This window comes from Cherax quadricarinatus, chromosome 20, assembly GCF_038502225.1.
Source record: "Cherax quadricarinatus isolate ZL_2023a chromosome 20, ASM3850222v1, whole genome shotgun sequence".
Taxonomy (NCBI): Eukaryota; Metazoa; Arthropoda; class Malacostraca; order Decapoda; family Parastacidae; genus Cherax; species Cherax quadricarinatus.
In genome coordinates, this window is record NC_091311.1 from 13,502,055 (window position 1) to 13,527,698 (window position 25,644).

The following is a 25,644-nucleotide window of genomic DNA, read 5'->3' on the forward strand; positions in this document are numbered from 1 at the left end:
CTCTCATTAGCCCATCTATCCTCCAATAGCTGTTTATATCTTACCCTAACTGCCTCCTCTTTTAGTTTATAAACCTTCACCTCTCTCTTCCCTGATGCTTCTATTCTCCTTGTATCCCATCTACCTTTTACTCTCAGTGTAGCTACAACTAAAAAGTGATCTGATATATCTGTGGCCCCTCTATAAACATGTACATCCTGAAGTCTACTCAACAGTCTTTTATCTACCAATACATAATCCAACAAAGTACTGTCATTTCGCCCAACATCATATCTTGTATTCTTATTTATCCTCTTTTTCTTAAAATATGTATTACCTATAACTAAACCCCTTTCTATACAAAGTTCAATCAAAGGGCTCCCATTATCATTTACACCGGGCACCCCAAACTTTCCTACCACACCCTCTCTAAAAGTTTCTCCTACTTTAGCATTCAGGTCCTCTACCACAATTACTCTCTCACTTGGTTCAAAGGCTCCTATACATTCACTTAACATCTCCCAAAATGTCTCTCTCTCCTCTACATTCCTCTCTTCTCCAGGTGAATACACGCTTATTATGACCCACTTTTCGCATCCAACCTTTACTTTAATCCACATAATTCTTGAATTTACACATTCATATTCTCTTTTCTCCCTCCATAACTGATCTTTCAACATTACTGCTACCCCTTCCTTTGCTCTAACTCTCTCAATACTCTATATTTAATCCCATTTATTTCCCCCCACCGAAACTCCCCTACCCCCTTCAGCTTTGTTTCGCTTAGGGCCAGGACATCCAACTTCTTTTCATTCATAACATCAGCAATCATCTGTTTCTTGTCATCTGCACTACATCCACGCACATTCAAGTATCCCAGTTTTATAAAGTTTTTCTTCTTCTCTTTTTTAGTAAATGTCTACAGGAGAAGGGGTTACTAGCCCATTGCTCCCGGCATTTTAGTCGCCTCATACGACACGCATGGCTTACGGAGGAAAGATTCTTTTCCACTTCCCCATGGACAATAGAAGAAATAAAGAATAACAAGAGCTATTTAGAAAAAGGAGAAAAACCTGGATGTATGTATATATATATATATGCATGGGCGTGTCTGTGAAGTGTGACCAAAGTGTAAGTAGGAGTAGCAAGATATCCCTGTTATCTAGCGTGTTTATGAGACAGAAAAAGAAACCAGCAATCCTACCATCATGCAAAACAGTTACAGGTTTCTGTTTCACAGTCATCTGGCAGGACGGTAGTACTTCCCTGGGAGATGGAGGTTTTTGGTAGATGGCGAGAATATTTTGAGGAACTTTTAAATGTCGACGAAGAAAGGGAAGCGGTAATTTCATGCACTGGCCAGGAAGGTATACCGTCTTGTAGGAGTGAAGAAGAGCACGATATGAGTGTGGGGGAGGTGCGTGAGGCATTACGTAGAATGAAAGGGGGTAAAGCAGCTGGAACTGATGGGATCATGACAGAATGCCGCAGCGAGGAGGCGGTTGGAGTCAGTGGAGATGTCCTGTCTAAGGGCAATGTATGGTGTAAATATTATGCAGAAAATTCGGAGTGTGGAAATTAGGAGAAGGTGTGGAGTTAATAAAAGTATTAGTCAGAGGGCTGAAGAGGGTTTGTTGAGGTGGTTTGGTCACTTAGAGAGAATGGATCAAAGTAGAATGAATTGGAGAGCGTATAAATCTGTAGGGAAAGGAAGGTGGGGTAGGGGCCGTCCTCGTAAAGGTTGTAGAGAGGGGGTAAAGGAGGTTTTTGGGCGAGGGGCTTGGACTTCCAGCAAGCATGTGTGAGCATGCTAGATAGGAGTGAATGGAGACGAATGGTATTTGGGACCTGACGAGCTGTTGGAGTGTGAGCAGGGTAATATTTAGTGAAGGGATTCAGGGAACCCGGTTATTTTTATATAGCCGGACTTGAGTCCTGGAAATGGGAAGTATAATGCCTGCACTCTAAAGGAGGAGTTCGGGATATTGGCAGTTTGGAGGGATATGTTGTGTATCTTTATACGTATATGCTTCTAAACTGTTGTGTTCTGAGCACCTCTGCAGAAACAGTGATTATGTGTGAGTGTGGTGAAAGTGTTGAATGATGATGAAAGTATTTTCTTTTTGGGAATTTTCTTTCTTTTTTGGGTCACCCTGCCTCGGTGGGAGACGGCCGACGGGTTGAAGACAACAGTGTTGTTATTATTATATATATATATATATATATATATATATATATATATATATATATATATATATATATATATATATATATATATATAATAATAATAATAACAACACTGTTGTCTTCAACCCGCCTCCTGGCGAGTGAAAATTCACGACCCTCTAAACCACTGGACCGTACCATCCTACAAACAACATATGCCTAGCGAATTAGGGTTGCTTTATGTTACGAGTACATACGATGGTATGGTTGCCTCAGAGGTAATTTCATTCTACTCCCCGTTTGGTGTACTTGCATCCAGAAGAAGTACGTACATATATTATTGTAACCACGAACAAGTGGTATTCAATCAATAACAAACTGTGGCTGGCCGGGGGATCGAGCCCGTGTTGTTTTAGCCCACCTCGTGGGACGAGGGCGGAAATTCATGACGTTGTAAACCGTTGGACCTTACAATCCTACAAGCAATATGAACCTAGCAAACTAGGCTTGAACATCAAAATGGTATACAATACCGACAGGTTGTTAGGTAAGACACATATGCAACAGTTAGACAACTTTATTCCGAAACGTTTCGCCTACACAGTAGGCTTCTTCAGTCGAATACAGAAAGTAGGCAGGAACAGTAGAGATGTGAAGACGATGTAATCAGTCCATCACCCTTAAAGTCGTAGAATTTGAGGTTGTCAGTCCCTCGGCCTGGAGAAGTTCAGTTCCATAGTCAGGAACTATCTGAAGATCAAGCGACAGTGCGGAGACTTAAATACTGTCGGAAGGAGAGGTGCAGGGTAGTAGTAGTAGTAGTAGTAGTAGTAGTGAGAGGCCACTGAGAGGTCATGTCCCTCTCAGATCCAACACTTCTCACTTGAAAAGCTTGTCCAAGGTGTTTTCTGTACCAAGATGCCACGTGTTGCAGTGTCTGACAAGATGAACATCAAAATGGTATACAATACCGACAGGTTGTTAGGTAAGACACATATGCAACAGTTAGACAACTTTATTCCGAAACGTTTCGCCTACACAGTAGGCTTCTTCAGTCGAATACAGAAAGTAGGCAGGAACAGTAGAGATGTGAAGACGATGTAATCAGTCCATCACCCTTAAAGTCGTAGAATTTGAGGTTGTCAGTCCCTCGGCCTGGAGAAGTTCAGTTCCATAGTCACTTTAAGGGTGATGGACTGATTACATCGTCTTCACATCTCTACTGTTCCTGCCTACTTTCTGTATTCGCCTACTGTGTAGGCGAAACGTTTCGGAATAAAGTTGTCTAACTGTTGCATATGTGTCTTACCTAACAACCTGTCGGTATTGTATACCATTTTGATGTTCATCTTGTCAGACACTGCAACACGTGGCATCTTGGTACAGAAAACACCTTGGACAAGCTTTTCAAGTGAGAAGTGTTGGATCTGAGAGGGACATGACCTCTCAGTGGCCTCTCACTACTACTACTACTACTACTACTACTACTACTACTACTACCCTGCACCTCTCCTTCCGACAGTATTTAAGTCTCCTCACTGTCGCTTGATCTTCAGATAGTTCCTGACTATGGAACTGAACTTCTCCAGGCCGAGGGACTGACAACCTCAAATTCTACGACTTTAAGGGTGATGGACTGATTACATCGTCTTCACATCTCTACTGTTCCTGCCTACTTTCTGTATTCGACTGAAGAAGCCTACTGTGTAGGCGAAACGTTTCGGAATAAAGTTGTCTAACTGTTGCATATGTGTCTTACCTAACAACCTGTCGGTATTGTATACCATTTTGGTGTTCATCTTGTCAGACACTGCAACACGTGGCATCTTGGTACAGAAAACACCTTGGACAAGCTTTTCAAGTGAGAAGTGTTGGATCTGAGAGGGACATGACCTCTCAGTGGCCTCTCACTACTACTACTACTACTACCCTGCACCTCTCCTTCCGACAGTATTTAAGTCTCCGCACTGTCGCTTGGTCTTCAGATAGTTCCTGACTATGGAACTGAACTTCTCCAGGCCGAGGGACTGACAACCTCAAATTCTACGACTTTAAGGGTGATGGACTGATTACATCGTCTTCACATCTCTACTTTTCCTGCCTACTTTCTGTATTCGACTGAAGAAGCCTACTGTGTAGGCGAAACGTTTCGGAATAAAGTTGTCTAACTGTTGCATATGTGTCTTACCTAACAACCTGTCGGTATTGTATACCATTTTGATGTTCAAGCCTAGTTTGCTAGGTTCATGTTGCTTGTAGGATTGTAAGGTCCAACGGTTTACAACGTCATGAATTTCCGCCCTCGTCCCACGAGGTGGGCTAAAACAACACGGGCTCGATCCCCCGGCCAGCCATAGTTTGTTATTGATTGAATACCACTTGTTCGTGGTTACAATAATATATGTACGTACTTCTTCTGGATGCAAGTACACCAAACGGGGAGTAGAATGAAATTACCTCTGAGGCAACCATACCATCGTATGTACTCGTAACATAAAGCAACCCTAATTCGCTAGGCATATGTTGTTTGTAGGATGGTTAGGATGGTACGGTCCAGTGGTTTAGAGGGTCGTGAATTTTCACTCGCCAGGAGGCGGGTTGAAGACAACAGTGTTGTTATTATTATTATTATTATTATTATTATATATATATATATATATATATATATATATATATATATATATATATATATATATATATATATATATATATATATATATATATATATATATATATATATATATAATAACAACACTGTTGTCTTCAACCCGTCGGCCGTCTCCCACCGAGGCAGGGTGACCCAAAAAAGAAAGAAAATCCCCAAAAAGAAAATACTTTCATCATCATTCAACACTTTCACCACACTCACACATAATCACTGTTTCTGCAGAGGTGCTCAGAACACAACAGTTTAGAAGCATATACGTATAAAGATACACAACATATCCCTCCAAACTGCCAATATCCCGAACTCCTCCTTTAGAGTGCAGGCATTATACTTCCCATTTCCAGGACTCAAGTCCGGCTATATAAAAATAACCGGGTTCCCTGAATCCCTTCACTAAATATTACCCTGCTCACACTCCAACAGCTCGTCAGGTCCCAAATACCATTCGTCTCCATTCACTCCTATCTAGCATGCTCACACATGCTTGCTGGAAGTCCAAGCCCCTCGCCCAAAAACCTCCTTTACCCCCTCTCTACAACCTTTACGAGGACGGCCCCTACCCCACCTTCCTTTCCCTACAGATTTATACGCTCTCCAATTCATTCTACTTTGATCCATTCTCTCTAAGTGACCAAACCACCTCAACAAACCCTCTTCAGCCCTCTGACTAATACTTTTATTAACTCCACACCTTCTCCTAATTTCCACACTCCGAATTTTCTGCATAATATTTGCACCACACATTGCCCTTAGACAGGACATCTCCACTGACTCCAACCGCCTCCTCGCTGCGGCATTCTGTCATGATCCCATCAGTTCCAGCTGCTTTACCCCCTTTCATTCTACGTAATGCCTCACGCACCTCCCCCACACTCATATCGTGCTCTTCTTCACTCCTACAAGACGGTATACCTTCCTGGCCAGTGCATGAAATTACCGCTTCCCTTTCTTCGTCGACATTTAAAAATTCCTCAAAATATTCTCGCCATCTACCAAAAACCTCCATCTCCCAGGGAAGTACTACCGTCCTGCCAGATGACTGTGAAACAGAAACCTGTAACTGTTTTGCATGATGGTAGGATTGCTGGTTTCTTTTTCTGTCTCATAAACACGCTAGATAACAGGGATATCTTGCTACTCCTACTTACACTTTGGTCACACTTCACAGACACGCCCATGCATATATATATATATATACATACATCCAGGTTTTTCTCCTTTTTCTAAATAGCTCTTGTTATTCTTTATTTCTTCTATTGTCCATGGGGAAGTGGAAAAGAATCTTTCCTCCGTAAGCCATGCGTGTCGTATGAGGCGACTAAAATGCCGGGAGCAATGGGCTAGTAACCCCTTCTCCTGTAGACATTTACTAAAAAAGAGAAGAAGAAAAACTTTATAAAACTGGGATGCTTGAATGTGCGTGGATGTAGTGCAGATGACAAGAAACAGATGATTGCTGATGTTATGAATGAAAAGAAGTTGGATGTCCTGGCCCTAAGCGAAACAAAGCTGAAGGGGGTAGGGGAGTTTCAGTGGGGGGAAATAAATGGGATTAAATATGGAGTATTGAGAGAGTTAGAGCAAAGGAAGGGGTAGCAGTAATGTTGAAAGATCAGTTATGGAGGGAGAAAAGAGAATATGAATGTGTAAATTCAAGAATTATGTGGATTAAAGTAAAGGTTGGATGCGAGAAGTGGGTCATAATAAGCGTATATTCACCTGGAGAAGAGAGGAATGTAGAGGAGAGAGAGACATTTTGGGAGATGTTAAGTGAATGTATAGGAGCCTTTGAACCAAGTGAGAGAGTAATTGTGGTAGAGGACCTGAATGCTAAAGTAGGAGAAACTTTTAGAGAGGGTGTGGTAGGAAAGTTTGGGGTGCCAGGTGTAAATGATAATGGGAGCCCTTTGATTGAACTTTGTATAGAAAGGGGTTAAGTTATAGGTAATACATATTTTAAGAAAAAGAGGATAAATAAGTATACAAGATATGATGTAGGGCGAAATGACAGTAGTTTGTTGGATTATGTATTGGTAGATAAAAGACTGTTGAGTAGACTTCAGGATGTACATGTTTATAGAGGGGCCACAGATATATCAGATCACTTTTTAGTTGTAGCTACACTGAGAGTAAAAGGTAGATGGGATACAAGGAGAATAGAAGCATCAGGGAAGAGAGAGGTGAAGGTTTATAAACTAAAAGAGGAGGCAGTTAGGGTAAGATATAAACAGCTATTGGAGGATAGATGGGCTAATGAGAGCATAGGCAATGGGGTCTAAGAATATGGGGTTGGCTTTAAAATGTAGTGTTGGAGTGTTAAGCAGAAGTTTGTGGTTACAGGAAGGTGGGTGCGGGAGGGAAGAGGAGCGATTGGTGGAATGATGATGTAAAGAGAGTAGCAAGGGAGAAAAAGTTAGCATATGAGAAGTTTTTACAAAGTAGAAGTGATGCAAGGAGGGAAGAGTATATGGAGAAAAACAGAGAGGTTAAGAGAGTGGTGAAGCAATGTAAAAAGAGAGCAAATGAGAGAGTGGGTGAGATGTTATCAACAAATTTTGTTGAAAATAAGAAAAAGTTTTGGAGCAAGATTAACAAGTTAAGGAAGCCTAGAGAACAAATGGATTTGTCAGTTAAAAATAGGAGAGGAGAGTTATTAAATGGAGAGTTAGAGGTATTGGGAAGATGGAGGGAATATTTTGAGGAACTGTTAAATGTTGATGAAGATAGGGAAGCTGTGATTTCGTGTATAGAGCAAGGATGAATAACATCTTGTAGGAGTGAGGAAGAGCCAGTTGTGAGTGTGGGGGAAGTTCGTGAGGCAATAGGTAAAATGAAAGGGGGTAAGGCAGCCGGGATTGATGGGATAAAGATAGAAATGTTAAAAGCAGGTGGGGATATAGTTTTGGAGTGGTTGGTGCAATTATTTAATAAATGTATGGAAGAGGGTAAGGTACCTAGGGATTGGCAGAGACCATGCATAGTTCCTTTGTATAAAGGCAAAGGGGACAAAAGAGAGTGCAAAAATTATAGGGGGATAAGTTTGTTGAGTGTACCTGGTAAAGTGTATGGTAGAGTTATTATTGAAAGAATTAAGAGTAAGACGGAGAATAGGATAGCAGATGAACAAGGAGGCTTTAGGAAATTTAGGGGGTGTGTGGAACAGGTGTTTACAGTGAAACACATAAGTGAACGGTATTTAGATAAGGCTAAAGAGGTCTTTGTAGCATTTATGTATTTGGAAAAGGCGTATGACAGGGTGGATAGGGGGGCAATGTGGCAGATGTTGCAGGTGTATGGTGTAGGAGGTAGGTTACTGAAAGCAGTGAAGAGTTTTTACGAGGAGAGTGAGGCTCAAGTTAGAGTATGTAGAAAAGAGGGAAATTATTTCCCAGTAAAAGTAGGCCTTAGACAGAGATGCGTGATGTCACCGTGGTTGTTTAATATATTTATAGATGGGGTTGTAAGAGAAGTAAATGCGAGGGTCTTGGCAAGAGGCGTGGAGTTAAAAGATAAAGAATCACACATAAAGTGGGAGTTGTCACAGTTGCTCTTTGCTGATGACACTGTGCTCTTTGGAGATTCTGAAGAGAAGTTGCAGAGATTGGTGGATGAATTTGGTAGGGTATGCAAAAGAAGAAAATTAAAAGTGAATACTGGAAAGAGTAAGGTTATGAGGATAACAAAAAGATTAGGTTATGAAAGATTGGATATCAGATTGGAGGGAGAGGGTATGGAGTAGGTGAATGTATTCAGATATTTGGGAGTGGACGTGTCAGCGGATGTATCTATGAAAGATGAGGTGAATCATTGAATTGATGAGGGGAAAAGGGTGAGTGGTGCACTTAGGAGTCTGTGGAGACAAAGAACTTTGTCCTTGGATGCAAAGAGGGGAATGTATGAGAGTACAGTTTTACCAACGCTCTTATATGGGTGTGAAGCATGGGTGATGAATGTTGCAGCGAGGAGAAGGCTGGAGGCAGTGGAGATGTCATGTCTGAGGGCAATGTGTGATGTGAATATAATGCAGAGAATTCGTAGTTTGGAAGTTAGGAGGAGGTGCGGGATTACCAAAACTGTTGTCCAGAGGGCTGAGGAAGGGTTGTTGAGGTGGTTCGGACATGTAGAGAGAATGGAGCGAAACAGAATGACTTCAAGAGTGTATCAGTCTGTAGTGGAAGGAATGCGGGGTAGGGGTCGGCCTAAGAAAGGTTGGAGGGAGGGGGTAAAGGAGGCTTTGTGTGCGAGGGGCTTGGACTTCCAGCAGGCATGCGTGAGCGTGTTTGATAGGAGTGAATGGAGACAAATGGTTTTTAATACTTGACGTGCTGTTGGAGTGTGAGCAAAGTAACATTTATGAAGGGGTTCAGGGAAACCGGCAGGCCGGACTTGAGTCCTGGAGATGGGAAGTACAGTGCCTGCACTCTGAAGGAGGGGTGTTAATGTTGTAGTTTAAAAACTGTAGTGTAAAGCACCCTTCTGGCAAGACAGTGATGGAGTGAATGATGGTGAAAGTTTTTCTTTTTCGGGCCACCCTGCCTTGGTGGGAATCGGCCAGTGTGATAATAAAAAAAAAAAATATATATATATATATATATATATATATATATATATATATATATATATATATATATATATATATATATATATATATATATATATATATATATATATATATATATATATAAAAGCACGTCGGCCGTTTCTCACCAAGGCAGTAGGGCCCGAAAAAGAAATACTTTCGTCATCATTCACTCCATTACTGTCTTGCCAGAGGCATGGTTACACTACAGTTATAAAACTGCAACATTTACACCCTTTCTTCAGAATGCAGGCACTGTACTTCCCATCTCCAGGACTCAAGTCCGGCCTGACAGTTTCCCTGAATCCCTTCATAAATGTTACCTTGCTTACACTCCAAGAGCACGTTAAGTCAAGTTCTGAAAACCATATGTCTCCATTCGCTCCTGTCTAACATGCTCACGCAAGCTTGCTGGAAGTTCAAACCCCTCGCACACAAAACCTCCTTTACCCCCTCCCTCCAACCTTTCCTAGGTCGACCCCTTCCCCGCCTTCTTTTCACTACAAATTTATGCACTCTCAACGTCATTCTATTTCGTTCCAGCCTCTCTACATGTCCAAACCATCTCAATAACCCTTCCTCAGCCCTCTGGATAACAGTTTTGGTAATCCCACACCTCCTCCTAATCTTCAAACTACAGAGTTTCTGAATTATATTCACACTACACATTGCGCTCAAACATGAAATCTCCACTGCCTCCAGTCTTCTTCTCGTTGCAACATTCACAACCCAAACATGAGAGTTGGTATAACTATACTCTCATACATTCCCTCCTTGCTTTCATGGATAAAGTTCTTTGTCTCCACAGACTCCTCAGTGCACCACTCACCTTTTCCCCCTCATCAATTCTATGATTCACCTCATCTTTCATAGACTCATCTGCTGACATGTCCACTCCTAAATATCTGAACATATTCACCTCCTCCATACTCTCCCTCCAATCTGATATCCAATCTTCCATTACCTAATCTTTTTGTTACCCTCATCACTTTACTCTTTCATATATTCCTTTACATACCCTATCAAACTCATCAACCAACCCCTGCAACTTCTCTTCAGAATCTCCCACAAGCACAGTATCATCAACAAAGAGCAACGGTGACAACTCTCACTTTGTGTTACATTCTTTATCTTTTAACCCCACACCTCTTGCCAACACTACTCCATCTATAAATATATTGAACAACCATGGTGATATCACACATCCTTGTCTAAGGCCTACATTTATTGAGAAATAATCTTCTTTCCTACATACTCTATCTTAAGCTTCACTATCCTCGTAAAATCTTTTCACTTCTTTCAATAATCTACCTCCTGTTCCATACATTTGCAACATCTGCCACATTTGTCCACTATCCACCCTGTCATATGCCTTTTCCAAATCCATAAATGCCACTAAAACCTATTTACCATCGTCTAAATACTGCTAATCTATATGTTTCACAGCAAACACTTGGTCTACACACCCCTTGCCTTTCATCTGCTATCCTACGCTCCGTCTTACTCATGATTCTTTCAATAATAACTATACCATACACTTTACCAGGTATAGTCAACAGACTACGTGAGTAGTCAATGTGACTACTCACATTATCAAGGAACAATGAAAGTAAAGCATCAAAGGAAGGTATGTAAAGGGGTAGCCCACACCTCACTATCAGATCCAACAACAAAGAAACACCTGACGCGAGACAGCAGGCCCGCCGGCCGAACTAGACAGGTCCTTCACACAACCCACCAACAAACTATTCTACCCAAGAAATAAGAAATTTAAAAAATTATTATTTGTCCAATGTATTATTAAATTCTTCCCAAATTCTATTAATTATAAATGGATCTAATTTATATAAACCAAAGGAAATATTCATATTATTGTCAAAACTGCTTTTTATGAAACAAGATTCAATTATATTCTTGTCGACCATGGACTTGCTTGATATTAGTTTCTCAACTTTTTGAAAATCAATTGGATGGTTAAAATCTCTTACATGAATAAATAGAGCATTGGAATCTTGTCCAGTTCTAATGCTATATTTATGTTGTTTTAATCTTAGTTCGAGATTTTTAACGGTTTGACCGTAATAAACTTCATGGCAAATTTTACAAGGAATCTTATAGACACATCCATCAGCATTTTGGGGGGAATTCTTTATCAAAAGTTTTTTTACTGTATCAAGATTTTTGAATACAACTTTAATATTAAAAATCTTAAGAAGAGAAGGCATATCAACCAAGTTTCCATGGTAAGGGAGAACCAACATATTTTTAGTTGAATAAGGCTGGTTGTCCCTTTTTGGGTTGTAAAAAGTATTTCTAGCAACTTTAAAAGATTTATCAATTGCATTTCTTGGGTATTTCAAATCATTACCTATTTCACAAATTTTGGATATTTCCTCATCTATGAACTCTGGACTACAAATTCGTAAAGCTCTCAAAAACATTGATGAGAAAACAGACAGTTTAACTCTATCTTGATTGGAAAAATAATAGTGGACACAGGAACAGTTATTTGTAGGCCTTTTGTAAATTTTAAATTTGAATTCATTATTACCCTTAATAATTAAAACATCTAGAAAAGGCAATAAGTTATTTTCTTCAAATTCAACAGTAAAATTTATAGAATGGGCTAAGCTATTTAATTTGCCAAGGAAATGGTGTATATCTACATTTTTGGGCATAAGACACAAAATATCATCAACATATCTGAACCATTTAGCTCTATTAGGGAGGATTGTGTTAAGCAGCCTTATTTCAAAAAATTCCATGTATAGGTTACTAAGAACAGGTGAAAGAGGATTTCCCATTGCCATACCAAACTTCTGAGTGTAAAACTTATCATTAAATACAAATTTTGCATCAACAATGCAAAGTTTAATAAGTTTAATGATAGTAGGAACTGGCAATGGTAAATCATAATTAACGAGTTCTTCAGATAAGAAACTTAATAAATCATCAACAGGAACTTTCGTAAACAAGGAAGTAACATCAAAACTAACCATGTTAAAATCATTTAAGTCAGTCAAGGAGTTTAATTTATCAACTAAATCTATGTTGTTTTTAACATTAAAGTTATAAATTTTGCCAACAATAGGACTCAAAATATCAACAAGCCATTTGGATAATTTATATGAAACTGACCCTATGGAGCTAATGATTGGTCTGACTGGATTCCCTGCTTTGTGTGTTTTTATTAGTCCATACATGTAAGGTAAAGATGGATTAGTGGAAGTAAATTGTTTGACTAATTCATCTTTGCCTTTCAGTAGAAGTTTCATTGTTTTATTGAAATTGCTATTAACGGTTTCTAGGGGATTTTTTCTAAGTTTAGAATAGGTTTCAGAATCATCTAAGAGCTTATTCATTTTTTCTTGGTAATCATTTTCTTTCATAATTACTATTGCATTTATTTTTTCTGCTTTAGTAAGGCGCAAATTTATATTGTTATTAAGTATATCATAAGACTTAAAGAATCTTTGAGGGCAATTGGGAATGTTTTGTTTTAACATAGAGCTATATACCATTCCCTTACTAATATTAATTTCATCAGTGGATAAATCGGAAAAAATTTTAAAGTTACAAAAGGCTTTTGCAATTTCAACATTATTAAGTTTTTTTTCTGAAGTTGCAAAATTGATGAAATTAATATTAGTAAGGGAATGGTATATAGCTCTATGTTAAAAAAAAACATTCCCTATTGGCGAGTAAGGTAAGAGAAAATTTGTGTATGCAATAATTTCGCAAAAATCATTCTGAACCTAACGAAAAAAATATATTTCATTGTGTGGTGTGAATATTATGCAGACAATTCGTAGCTTGGAGATTAAGAGGTGCGGGGTTATTAAAAATATTATCTAGAGGGCTGAAGATGGGTTGAGGATGTTCAGACATGTGGAGAGGATGAAACGTATTAGGATGACTTAGAGGGACTTGGAGGGAACTAGGGTAGAGGTAGTATCGTTAGTGATTATTCTGAATCTGGGAGGACCTATTAATTTCATCTGGATGTGGTCAAGTGAGGATTTAGTTATATCACACATTCTTGTGGAAATAATTAAAGATAGTATTTTCAAGCAATTATTCATATTGTGTATAAAGCCAGCCATTTGTAGGTCTTTAAGAAGAGAATGTTGTTGAAGCCTCCAGCAATAACTTATTAGTAAATGGTAAATGAGTTTTATTCTTTGAGTCACCCTAGCCTGGTGGGGGATGTTGTAAGATTTGAAGAGCACTCTGACATGGGAGATCATTGGAAAAAAAAACAGCTGATATAGTAAATAATAAATAAGGAAAGTCTACTTACAACAGGACGTGAATCAACATCGAGAATGGTGTTGATGCCCCCGAGCTTGGCATTGATCTTCAGCAAGAGGTTCCCTACTATGACTGGTTTAACATTTTTCACATTGCCATCAGTCACGCATTGTGTTATAATTCCCACAGTTCTGTCCCCAGCTTTCTTCACCTTACCTGTTAAAACATAACATAATGAACGGCTTTAAAATGAGATGACATTAGAATGAACATTTCTCAAGGTTTCTAAAAAAAGCAGTTTGAAACAAAAGAATATTACCAGAAATATTTCTTCAATCTTTTCAAAATCTTAAACTTGTATCCATCACTCATCCATGATGTCATTTCTGCTGCCTATCCTAGAGGGTAATTTAAATGTTTAAATTGTTCTATGTACAATTTTACTTAAACTGCACTTGTACTCTGTACATTGTCGTAATTCTCATAACTGATTGGATATATTGTCATCAATAGTCATACCAGGTAAGTAAGCTATACACTCCTCTCTCCACTGCTCACATAATTAGTACTTAAGTACTGATTACTCTACCTCATCCATCACTTTAGTAATGTTACTTTATAGTTCATGAATGCTGATATTGACCCTGATTTAAATCTGTTGAATCAAAACGGAAATCAGTACTTCTTTGAAAATAAGTGTCCATACTACACAGCAAGTTAAACAAAAGCTGTTCTCAGCACAACCAAGAATATATCAATATCCAGCTACAACATTAGAGACCTGAGTAAGCATTATGATTACGTTCTTGTAGCTCATGGCTAATATATAGCATTCTCGGACCATTGACAAAAAACATAACATGAAAAACAATCAACACATTCACAAATCCTGGTCACTCAGATATGGACCAAAACCAGAGATATCATCCTAACCAAACAAAATGAACCACATATCTAGCCTACTGAATAACCAATACATTAAATGATTTCTTCTCTATCATAGGATTAAGTATATCTAGGAAATCCCAAGTACTAATGCTCGAGCAAGCGACTACATTATTGCAAAGTTTTTGAACTCTAATCTATAATAAGTCTGTAACATAATAAAAAAAACACTGAAAAATAAGACAGTAAACTTAACACAGGTACCACCACTATTTTACAAAAGAATAGCTCATGTGTTTTCACCCACCATTGCAATAATATTCAACAAATCATTAGAAACCAACATATTTTTGAAGATGCTCAGGACAGTAAGGGTTACCCCAGTACACAAAGGAGGAAACCCAACCGACGTAAATAACTACAGGTCTATATATAATCTGCCAGTGTTATCCAAAATCTTCGAAAAATTAATCCACAGTAAGTCACGCCACCTCGTGTTGCACCAAGTGTTCATTGCAATATGAGTGACAGTGGAATGGAAAAATAACTGTCACCGTAGCAGGAAAATTACAGAAATACCTTGCATCACTTTATTTGTAATGTGGGACAATAACGAATTGTCGTCTTTTACTAGATATCAAGAAATCTGCTATTTGTATGGAATACTGTTGCAGTGTTTAGCAAGGAAGAGAAATAACACTGAGTTCAGCAAAGGGAGGTACAGAGAGTATAGACCATGGATTTGGTTAAATAAAAGCATGCCCACTCTCCAGGTGTGGGATAACATAAGAATATCAGACCCAGTCATGAAATTCTGGAATAGTACAGGTGTAACTGGAGAGGTCGGCAAATTCTGATTGCAAACAGTTCGGCCGGACATCTTTTTAGACCAGTATGCGTTACCAGGCCCACCACACCCATCGTGGGCCGTAAAAGGGGGTTGACTGGTATAAGTGAGCCACCTTAGCTTATGGATAATAGTCCAGCAGTCACTGCACTTGTCAGGAGGGGACAGTGGAGGAATGAAAACCATCCTGGTTCCAGGGATATATATGATTGCCAGTTATTATGTATCATGTTAGTGTTTCCGTACGCAGTAGGCTTCTTCAGTCAAATACAGAGGAGATTAAATTTGGAGGCATTAGGCGTAGTAGCGAAGTAAAGCTGTAATCAGTCCATAAACCTTTGAGAAATAATTTTTCGGTAGTCAGTCCCTTAGCCTGGAAAAGTTTTGAGCTCTACAGTCTGGAAGAACTCCAGGCTGAGAGATTGACCACCTCAAAAATTGTTTCTCCTAGGCTGATGGATTGATTACATCATCTTCACTTCGCTACTATGGCTAATGCCAACAATTTAATATCTCTCTCTGTATCTGACTAAAGTGCCTACTGCGTAGGCGAAAAAAAAAATCAACTTGTCTGTATTATATACCCTTTTAATTATTCTGGCTGTTACCTGTTAATTCTTTATTCAGATTCTCATACCACAAGTCACGGCACTGGTTACACTATTAAAAAAAACTTGTGCTCTTATGACTGGAAAGCATTTCTGTGCTCACAGCTTATTTCAAGGAAGGCTATCAGAGTATGGAACTGAGAAAAGATACCCAATTCTATACACATAGAAAACATTTATGTGTCAAGACCTCAAGCTGACATCTACTATAGAACTTACTGGAGTAAGATATATGGAAAGAAATGTAGAATAAACACAGTAAAAAAGCAGGGGTATCATAGCCACTTACAGAGAAACACCATCAACATCTGTAGTCTAAGACTATTTAATGTTAATAGCAGGAAAGAGAAACTTTACAACAACTGTTTACCTGGAGTTTACCTGGAGAGAGTTCCGGGGGTCAGCGCCCCCGCGGCCCGGTCTGTGACCAGGCCTCCAGGTGGATCAGAGCCTGATCAACCGGGCTGTTACTGCTGGCTGCACGCAAACCAACGTACGAGCCACAGCCCGGCTGTTTAAGCATAAACTGTATCACTAGTTACTGAGAGAATCAGAGCAACCAGATTCCAATAGTTTTGTAGGCCTGCTGGCCACTAGCAGTAACAGTCTTGTTCACCTGGCAGTCAACGATGAATTCTGACTTAAGTCCAGACTGCAGTAGAACTTTGATACCAGTCACTGGTATATTACATTACACCCAATCATCTTCAGAGGTTTGCTTATACTGCCTTATTAATCCTTACCTTTACCAATGTTGCCGAACAACATACATACCATAAAATTCTTTGAATTTTTGTATGATGAGTATTATCATTTGAATCTTTGGATATTTCTGCTTGAGCTCTTTAAAAAGTTCTTCTGGATCAACACTGCTGGAATCTCTGAACGACAGATTTTCAACTGGTTTTGTTATAGTCATTCCTCGCTGACGTCCAATTTTTTCAAGGAGTTCTAGGAATTCTCTGTAAAGCAATAATAACAATATTTAATACAATTTGAGATTGAGAGAGAGAGAGAGAGAGAGAGAGAGAGAGAGAGAGAGAGAGAGAGAGAGAGAGAGAGAGAGAGAGAGAGAGAGAGAGAGAGAGAGAGAGAGAGAGAGAGAGAGAGAGAGAGAGAGAGAGAGAGAAAGAGAGAGAGAGAGTGGTAAGTTTCGTAGGCAAATAGGACAGAAAATAGACATACCAGTTTGGCAAGAGAACCACTTCATGCTCTTCTAGAAATTTAAATAAAGTACAAAAGCTGAAGGACTGCACAACATATTAATAAAACTCTTAATGAAAAGCAAGAGTGAAAAAATATCAATATTTGTAGAGGGGGAATTTCATTTATAAAGAAACAAACTAGCTGGATAAGAGGAATAGAATATTTAACAACTGCTCCAACAAATTTCTCAATACAATGAACAGCACATCTAAAAAGCAATGCTAATAAGAGAAGACAATGGTCCATTATTTTTTTTACACATCGGCCGTGTCCCACAGAGGCAGAGTGTCCCACAGAGGCAGAGTGTCCCACAGAGGCAGAGTGTCCCACAGAGGCAGAGTGTCCCACAGAGGCAGAGTGTCCCACAGAGGCAGAGTGTCCCACAGAGGCAGAGTGTCCCAGAGAGGCAGAGTGTCCCACAGAGGCAGAGTGGCCCACAGAGGCAGAGTGTCCCACAGAGGCAGAGTGGCCCACAGAGGCACAGTATCCCACAGAGGCAGAGTGTCCCACAGAGGCAGAGTGTCCCAGAGAGGCAGAGTGTCCCAGAGAGGCAGAGTGTCCCACAGAGGCAGAGTGTCCCACAGAGGCAGAGTGTCCCACAGAGGCAGAGTGTCCCAGAGAGGCAGAGTGTCCCACAGAGGCAGAGTGGCCCACAGAGGCAGAGTGGCCCACAGAGGCAGAGTATCCAACAGAGGCAGAGTGTCCCACAGAGGCAGAGTATCCAACAGAGGCAGAGTGTCCCACAGAGGCAGAGTGTCCCACAGAGGCAGAGTGTCCAACAGAGGCAGAGTGTCCCACAGAGGCAGAGTGTCCCACAGAGGCAGAGTGTCCCACAGAGGCAGAGTGTCCCACAGACGCAGAGTGGCCCACAGACGCAGAGTGTCCCACAGAGGCAGAGTGTCCCACAGAGGTAGAGTGTCCCACAGAGGCAGAGTGTCCCAGACAGAGTGTCCCACAGAGTGTCCCACAGAGGCAGAGTGTCCCACAGAGGCAGAGTGTCCCCACAGAGTGGCCCACAGAGGCAGAGTGTCCCACAGAGGCAGAGTGGCCCACAGAGGCAGAGTGTCCCACAGTGGCCCAGAGAGGCAGAGTGTCCCACAGAGGCAGAGTGTCCCACAGAGGCAGAGTGTCCCACAGAGGCAGAGTGTCCCACAGAGGCAGAGTGTCCCACAGAGGCAGAGTGTCCCACAGAGGCAGAGTGTCCCACAGAGGCAGAGTGTCCCACAGAGGCAGAGTGTCCCACAGAGGCAGAGTGTCCCACAGAGGCAGAGTGTCCCACAGAGGCAGAGTGTCCCACAGAGGTAGAGTGTCCCACTGAGGCAGAGTGGCCCACAGAGGCAGAGTGTCCCACAGAGGCAGAGTGTCCCAGAGAGGCAGAGTGTCCCACAGATGCAGAGTGTCCCACAGAGGCAGAATGTCCCACAGAGGCAGAGTGTCCCACAGAGGCAGAGTGTCCCACATAGGCAGAGTGGCCCACAGAGGCAGAGTGTTCCACAGAGGCAGAGTGTCCCACAGAGGCAGAGTGTCCCACAGAGGCAGAGTGTCCCACAGAGGCAGAGTGTCCCACAGAGGCAGAGTGTCCCACAGAGGCAGAGTGTCCCACAGAGGCAGAGTGGCCCACAGAGGCAGAGTGTCCCACAGAGGCAGAGTGTCCAAAAGAGGCAGAATGTCCCACAGAGGCAGAGTGTCCCACAGAGGCAGAGTGTCCCACAGAGGCAGAGTGTCCCACAGAGGCAGAGTGTCCCACAGAGGCAGAGTGTCCCACAGAGGCAGAGTGGCCCACAGAGGCAGAGTGGCCCACAGAGGCAGAGTATCCCACAGAGGCAGAGTGTCCCACAGAGGCAGAGTATCCAACAGAGGCAGAGTGTCCCACAGAGGCAGAGTGTCCCACAGAGGCAGAGTGTCCACAGAGGCAGAGTGTCCCACAGAGGCAGAGTGTCCCACAGAGGCAGAGTGTCCCACAGAGGCAGAGTGTCCCACAGAGGCAGAGTGTCCCACAGAGGCAGAGTGTCCCACAGAGGCAGAGTGTCCCACAGAGGCAGAGTGGCCCACAGAGTGTCCCACAGGCAGAGTGTCCCACAGAGGCAGAGTGGCCCACAGAGGCAGAGTGTCCCCACAGAGGCAGAGTGTCCCACAGAGGCAGAGTGCCCACAGAGGCAGAGTGTCCCACAGAGGCAGAGTGTCCCACAGAGGCAGAGTGGCCCACAGAGGCAGAGTGTCCCACCGAGGCAGAGTGGCCCACAGAGGCAGAGTGGCCCACAGAGGCAGAGTGGCCCACAGAGGCAGAGTGTCCCACAGAGGCAGAGTGTCCCACAGAGGCAGAGTGTCCCACAGAGGCAGAGTGTCCCACAGAGGCAGAGTGGCCCACAGAGGCAGAGTGTCCCACAGAGACAGAGTGGCCCACAGAGGCAGAGTGTCCCACAGAGGCAGAGTGTCCCACAGAGGCAGAGTGTCCCACAGAGGCAGAGTGTCCCACAGAGGCAGAGTGTCCCACAGAGACAGAGTGTCCCACAGAGGCAGAGTGGCCCACAGAGGCAGAGTGGCCCACAGAGGCAGAGTGTCCCACAGAGGCAGAGTGTCCCACAGAGGCAGAGTGTCCCACAGAGGCAGAGTGTCCCACAGAGGCAGAGTGTCCCACAGAGGCAGAGTGTCCCACAGAGGCAGAGTGTCCCACAGAGGCAGAGTGGCCCACAGAGGCAGAGTTTCCCACAAAGGCAGAGTGTCCCACAGAGGCAGAGTGTCCCACAGAGGTAGAGTGTCCCACTGAGGCAGAGTGGCCCACAGAGGCAGAGTGTCCCACAGAGGCAGAGTGTCCCACAGAGGCAGAGTGTCCCACAGAGGCAGAGTGTCCCACAGAGGCAGAGTGTCCCACAGAGGCAGAGTGTCCCACAGAGGCAGAGTGGCCCACAGAGGCAGAGTGTCCCACAGAGGCAGAGTGTCCCACAGAGGCAGAGTGTCCCACAGAGGCAGAGTGTCCCACAGAGGCAGAGTGTCCCACAGAGGCAGAGTGTCCCACAGAGGCAGAGTGTCCCACAGAGGCAGAGTGTCCCACAGAGGCAGAGTGTTCCACAGAGGCAGAGTGGCCCACAGAGGCAGAGTGTCCCACAGAGGCAGAGTGTCCCACGGAGGCAGAGTGTCCCACGGAGGCAGAGGGTCCCACAGAGGCAGAGTGTCCCACAGAGGCAGAGTGTCCCACAGAGGCAGAGTGTCCCACATAGGCAGAGTGGCCCACAGAGGCAGAGTGGCCCACAGAGGCAGAGTGTCCCACAGAGGCAGAGTGTCCCACAGAGGCAGAGTGTCCCAGAGGCAGAGTGTCCCACAGAGGCAGAGTGTCCCACATAGGCAGAGTGGCCCACAGAGGCAGAGTGGCCCACAGAGGCAGAGTGTCCCACAGAGGCAGAGTGTCCCAGAGGCAGAGTGTCCCACAGAGGCAGAGTGTCCCACAGAGGCAGAGTGTCCCACAGAGGCAGAGTGTCCCACATAGGCAGAGTGGCCCACAGAGGCAGAGTGTCCCACAGAGGCAGAGTGCCCCACAGAGGCAGAGTGTCCCACAGAGGCAGAGTGGCCCACAGAGGCAGAGTGTCCCACAGAGGCAGAGTGTCCCACAGAGGCAGAGTGTCCCACAGAGGCAGAGTGGCCCACAGAGGCAGAGTGTCCCACAGAGGCAGAGTGTCCCAAAGAGGCAGAGTGTCCCACAGAGGCAGAGTGACCCACAGAGGCAGAGTGTCCCACAGAGGCAGAGTGTCCCACAGAGGCAGAGTGTCCCACAGAGGCAGAGTGGCCCACAGAGGCAGAGTGTCCCACAGAGGCAGAGTGGCCCAAAGAGGCAGAGTGTCCCACAGAGGCAGAGTGACCCACAGAGGCAGAGTGTCCCACAGAGGCAGAGTGTCCCACAGAGGCAGAGTGTCCCACAGAGGCAGAGTGGCCCACAGAGGCAGAGTGTCCCACAGAGGCAGAGTGGCCCACAGAGGCAGAGTGTCCCACAGAGGCAGAGTGTGCCACAGAGGCAGAGTGTCCCACAGAGGCAGAGTGTCCCACAGAGGCAGAGTGTCCCACAGAGACAGAGTGTCCCACAGAGGCAGTGTGGCCCACAGAGGCAGAGTGTCCCACAGAGACAGAGTGTCCCACAGAGGCAGAGTGGCCCACCGGGGCAGAGTGGCCCACCGAGGCAGAGTGGCCCACAGAGGCAGAGTGGCCCACAGAGGCAGAGTGGCCCACAGAGGCAGAGTGTCCCACAGAGGCAGAGTGTCCCACAGAGACAGAGTGTCCCACAGAGGCAGAGTGTCCGAGAGAGGCAGAGTGTCCCACAGAGGCAGAGTGGCCCAGAGAGGCAGAGTTTCCCACAGAGGCAGAGTGTCCCACAGAGGCAGAGTGTCCCACAGAGGTAGAGTGTCCCACTGAGGCAGAGTGGCCCACAGAGGCAGAGTGTCCCACAGAGGCAGAGTGTCCCACAGAGGCTGAGTGTCCCACAGATGCAGAGTGTCCCACAGAGGCAGAGTGTCCCACAGAGGCAGAGTGTCCCACAGAGGCAGAGTGTCCCACAGAGGCAGAGTGTCCCACAGAGGCAGAGTGTCCCACAGAGGCAGAGTGTCCCACAGAGGCAGAGTGTCCCACAGAGTCAGAGTGTCCCACAGAGACAGAGTGTCCCACAGAGGCAGAGTGTCCCACAGAGGCAGAGTGTCCCACAGAGGCAGAGTGGCCCACAGAGGCAGAGTGTCCCACAGAGGCAGAGTGTCCCACGGAGGCAGAGTGTCCCACAGAGGCAGAGTGTCCCACAGAGGCAGAGTGTCCCACAGAGGCAGAGTGTCCCACAGAGGCAGAGTGTCCCACAGAGGCAGAGTGTCCCACAGAGGCAGAGTGGCCCACAGAGGCAGAGTGTCCCACAGAGGCAGAGTGGCCCACAGAGGCAGAGTGTCCCACAGAGGCAGAGTGTCCCACAGAGGCACAGTGGCCCACAGAGGCACAGTGGTCCACAGAGGCAGAGTGTCCCACAGAGGCAGAGTGGCCCACAGAGGCAGAGTGGCCCACAGAGGCAGAGTAGCCCACAGAGGCAGAGTGGCCCACAAAGGCAGTGTCCCACAGAGGCAGAGTGTCCCAGAGAGGCAGAGCGTCCCACAGAGGCAGAGTGTCCCACAGAGGCAGAGTGTCCCACAGAGGCAGAGTGTCCCACAGAGGCAGAGTGTCCCACAGAGGCAGAGTGTCCCACAGAGGCAGAGTGGCCCAGAAAGAAGAAATACTTAGTTTTTTTTTTTTTAGTTTTTTTTTTTACACAGGGTTTGACAAGGTTAAGGTTCCCTAGCTTTATTGACAAGCTGTTTACAGGTTAAGGATTCCTAACTTTATTGACAAGCTAAGAGCTGTTACCTACATCAGCTCATTTGAAAGCATTTTTATTGTTATGAGACATACAAGGAGGGAACAGGATGAAATTGGAGCCATCTGTGGGCCAGCATTTTCATTTGATCAACTGACTTTATCTCGTTGACATCATTATGCTGTACGAATGTGTTCCATACTCGAGTCATCCTTGGTATATATGATCTCAGGTGGAGTGATGTTCTGGAGAAGGGTACAGCCAGAGTGAAGTTGCTGCTTTCTGCCCGTCTTGTGGCATAAAAGCTTGTTTCACGTTGTCCTCGAAGTGGATCCAAGTGTGGTACTTTGACAATATTGGCCTTGTACATAACAGTAAGGCCAACCACATCCCTCCTATGTTGAAGGCTCTGCTGAAATGACAGATCTATCCAGGATGGGACCAGGCGAGAGATGAGACGTCTTGCTCTGTTCTCTACTCTGTCAAGCAGTCGCAGATGAGAGGACGGGGGGGGGGGGCAGGCAAACCAAGAAAGTGGAGCATACTTAAGGTGTGAGCGTACTTGTGCCTCGTACAGAATCTTGCAACCCCTACTGTCAAGTAGATTCGAGATACGGCGAAGTGCTGTAAGCTTCCTGGCTGCCTTGTTTGCAAGATTTACAACATAGTTCTCCATGGTTAGTTTGGAGTCAAATTTCACCCCAAGGATATCAACTTCTTCTCCAGGAGCCAACACCCTCCCATTCGTCCTTACTACTGCACCAGCATTACCGTCATGGTGCCTAGAGACGATCATCATTTGTGTTTTCTTAGGTGCAAATGTTACTTGCCATCTATTTCCCCAAGCTGATATAGCTCTCAGCTGGTAATTGATGTAGCTTAATTATTAACGTTAATTACACGCTAATTGCACTCAGATACGTGTTATGTAAACGTATATAATTGTTTTCGATATTTTTTATCTATTTGAAAAGATCTAATATAAAAACACTCGTTAATCCGTGCTATCGATTTGTAATTATTGCAACTGATTTACTGTCACCTTTGTGGAGTGGGGCTATATCTGTTGTTTTTAGTGATTGTGGGATGACCCCTGTTTCTATGTTCTCTCCATAGAATAATAATAATAATAATAATAATAATAATAATAACAATAATAATAATAATAATAATAATAATAATAATGATAATAATAATAACAAAAATAATATCTTTATTACTACAAGTACATGTAGAAGGTATACAGGCCTAGCTGACATCAATGACAGTACTATATAGAAAGCCGCTTGTTATGCAGAGCATTTCGGACAAATCAGGTCAATTTAGTCCCAGGATGGGACCCACACCACTAAGTACACGCCACCACTGAGCTAAGTACACGTCTACACGTGTACTTCTACATTTCTTCTCTCACCATGACACCAGAACAAAAAGAGGGGTAGTTTTTGGCTTCTTTCTGAGATTCTACAGAATTTCCAGTCCGCAGTTCCTCAAAGAAGAATGCACATACATCACCAATTCTTTTAGTTCACTTCACTTTCCCCTACACTTCATACTTGACTGCAGGAAACGTGCGACACGTATCATCAACAAGAGCAACACCAATCAAGTTTAAAGAAAAGCCTCAAAGTTACATCGTTTTACCGTTTTACTAATGTTTCAAAAATGTTTGACAGAAAACTTGTTAAAATATCTACCAGCTCTTCAACTATTAGGAACCTGATACAAAAACCCAAGCATGATTCTGGCGCAAGTGCAGGAATTTACACTATACTATGTGTGTGTGTGACAAAGTGTATGTAGGGGAAACAGCCAGATCTCTGGACATTAGGATCACCGTACACACAAATGCTTACAGAAATGATGACCGCAAAAACGGGTGTTGGACACCTCACTAAATTCAGTGAGGCTAAACTAATGATTAAAGAAGACGACTTAAGACGGAGAAAATGCACAGAAGCTGCACTATTGCTGTCAGTAACACTATAAAGCAAAAATCCGGTAGTTACAGTATCTCAAAATTGCTAATCAACAGGATATTACCCATTCTGGAAACTGCTGTTACTTGATGTCAGCAGGTCCCTCTCTAGCCATCCGTCTCACCTCCTTAGTTCCACTACTACTACTACTACTACTACTACTACTACCACCTCTACCCACACGACACTTCACCTGACTCCTGCCACTATATATACTCGTTTTCTTAGTTTTCTCTGTATTAGGACTGAAGAAGCCACCCGTAGCAAAACGTTTCCTTTAATAAATGTCCTGAACTGTACACAAGTGTCTTTTCCACAACAGACCCATTGTTGAAGATTGAGACACTTATGCAACATATGGGAATCTTTATTCAGGAAACGTTCCACCACACAGTGGCTTCATCAGTCCAATACAAAGCAGAAAGGTGTATGGAGAGGAGGAGTTTGAGGTAATCAGTCCCTCAGCCTGGAGTCGATGCGTTCAGTCCATCAGTCTTGTAGAATGTACAGCATAGGGCCGTTGACGTGGCTTATATACTGTAGTCAGGTGAGGCGAAGCAGGAGGAGGCAGGGCCATAGTGGTACCATCCACTAGTCGAAGTAGGTCTTCGTCCGAAGGTTGGACAAGTGTTGAAGAATTCTTTGTATCAAGAACCCATGATGATGCAGTGTCTGACAGTTTTGATGAATGGTTTGAAAAACCGACAAGTTGAAGATTGAGATACTTATGATACGTCTACGTCCCTATGCTGTACATTCTACGAGATTGATGGACTGAACACATCGACTCCAGGCTGAGGGACTGATTATCTCAAACTCCTCCTCTCCTTACACCTTTCTGCTTTGTATTGGACTGATGAAGCCACTGTGTGGCGAAACGTTTCCTGAATAAAGATTCCCATGTGTTCCTGACAGCTCTTCCCCACCAGATACGAACATTCATCAGAGAACGTAATCTGATTAAAGCTGAGGAAGTTGCTGAGGCTGCTGACTTGTATGCTGAGGCTCACAATCCTTATAAAGACCTAAAGAAATCGAACCCTAAAGGCACTGGTTCTCCTGAACCATTGCCCTTGAAAAAAGTCACCAGCTATTATATCAACATGTCATCGGTGTGGCGGTATCGGACATGAACGTCCAGATTGTGTTTCCAAGAAAATAG

The 25,644-nt window shown here is 43.7% G+C and overlaps 1 protein-coding gene across 1 annotated transcript in view; it reads right to left on the reverse strand.

Annotated features, from left to right (window-relative positions):
* The window catches only part of LOC128700094 (protein argonaute-2), a 163,840-nt gene that overhangs the window by 91,087 nt on the left and 47,109 nt on the right, over positions 1 to 25,644 (reverse strand). Inside the window, exons 5-6 of the mRNA XM_070086882.1 lie at positions 16,758 to 16,945; positions 13,693 to 13,859 (exon numbers count right to left, since the gene is read on the reverse strand). Coding sequence (XP_069942983.1) covers positions 13,693 to 13,859; positions 16,758 to 16,945 — 355 coding nt within the window. The remainder of the gene's footprint in view (positions 1 to 13,692; positions 13,860 to 16,757; positions 16,946 to 25,644) is intronic.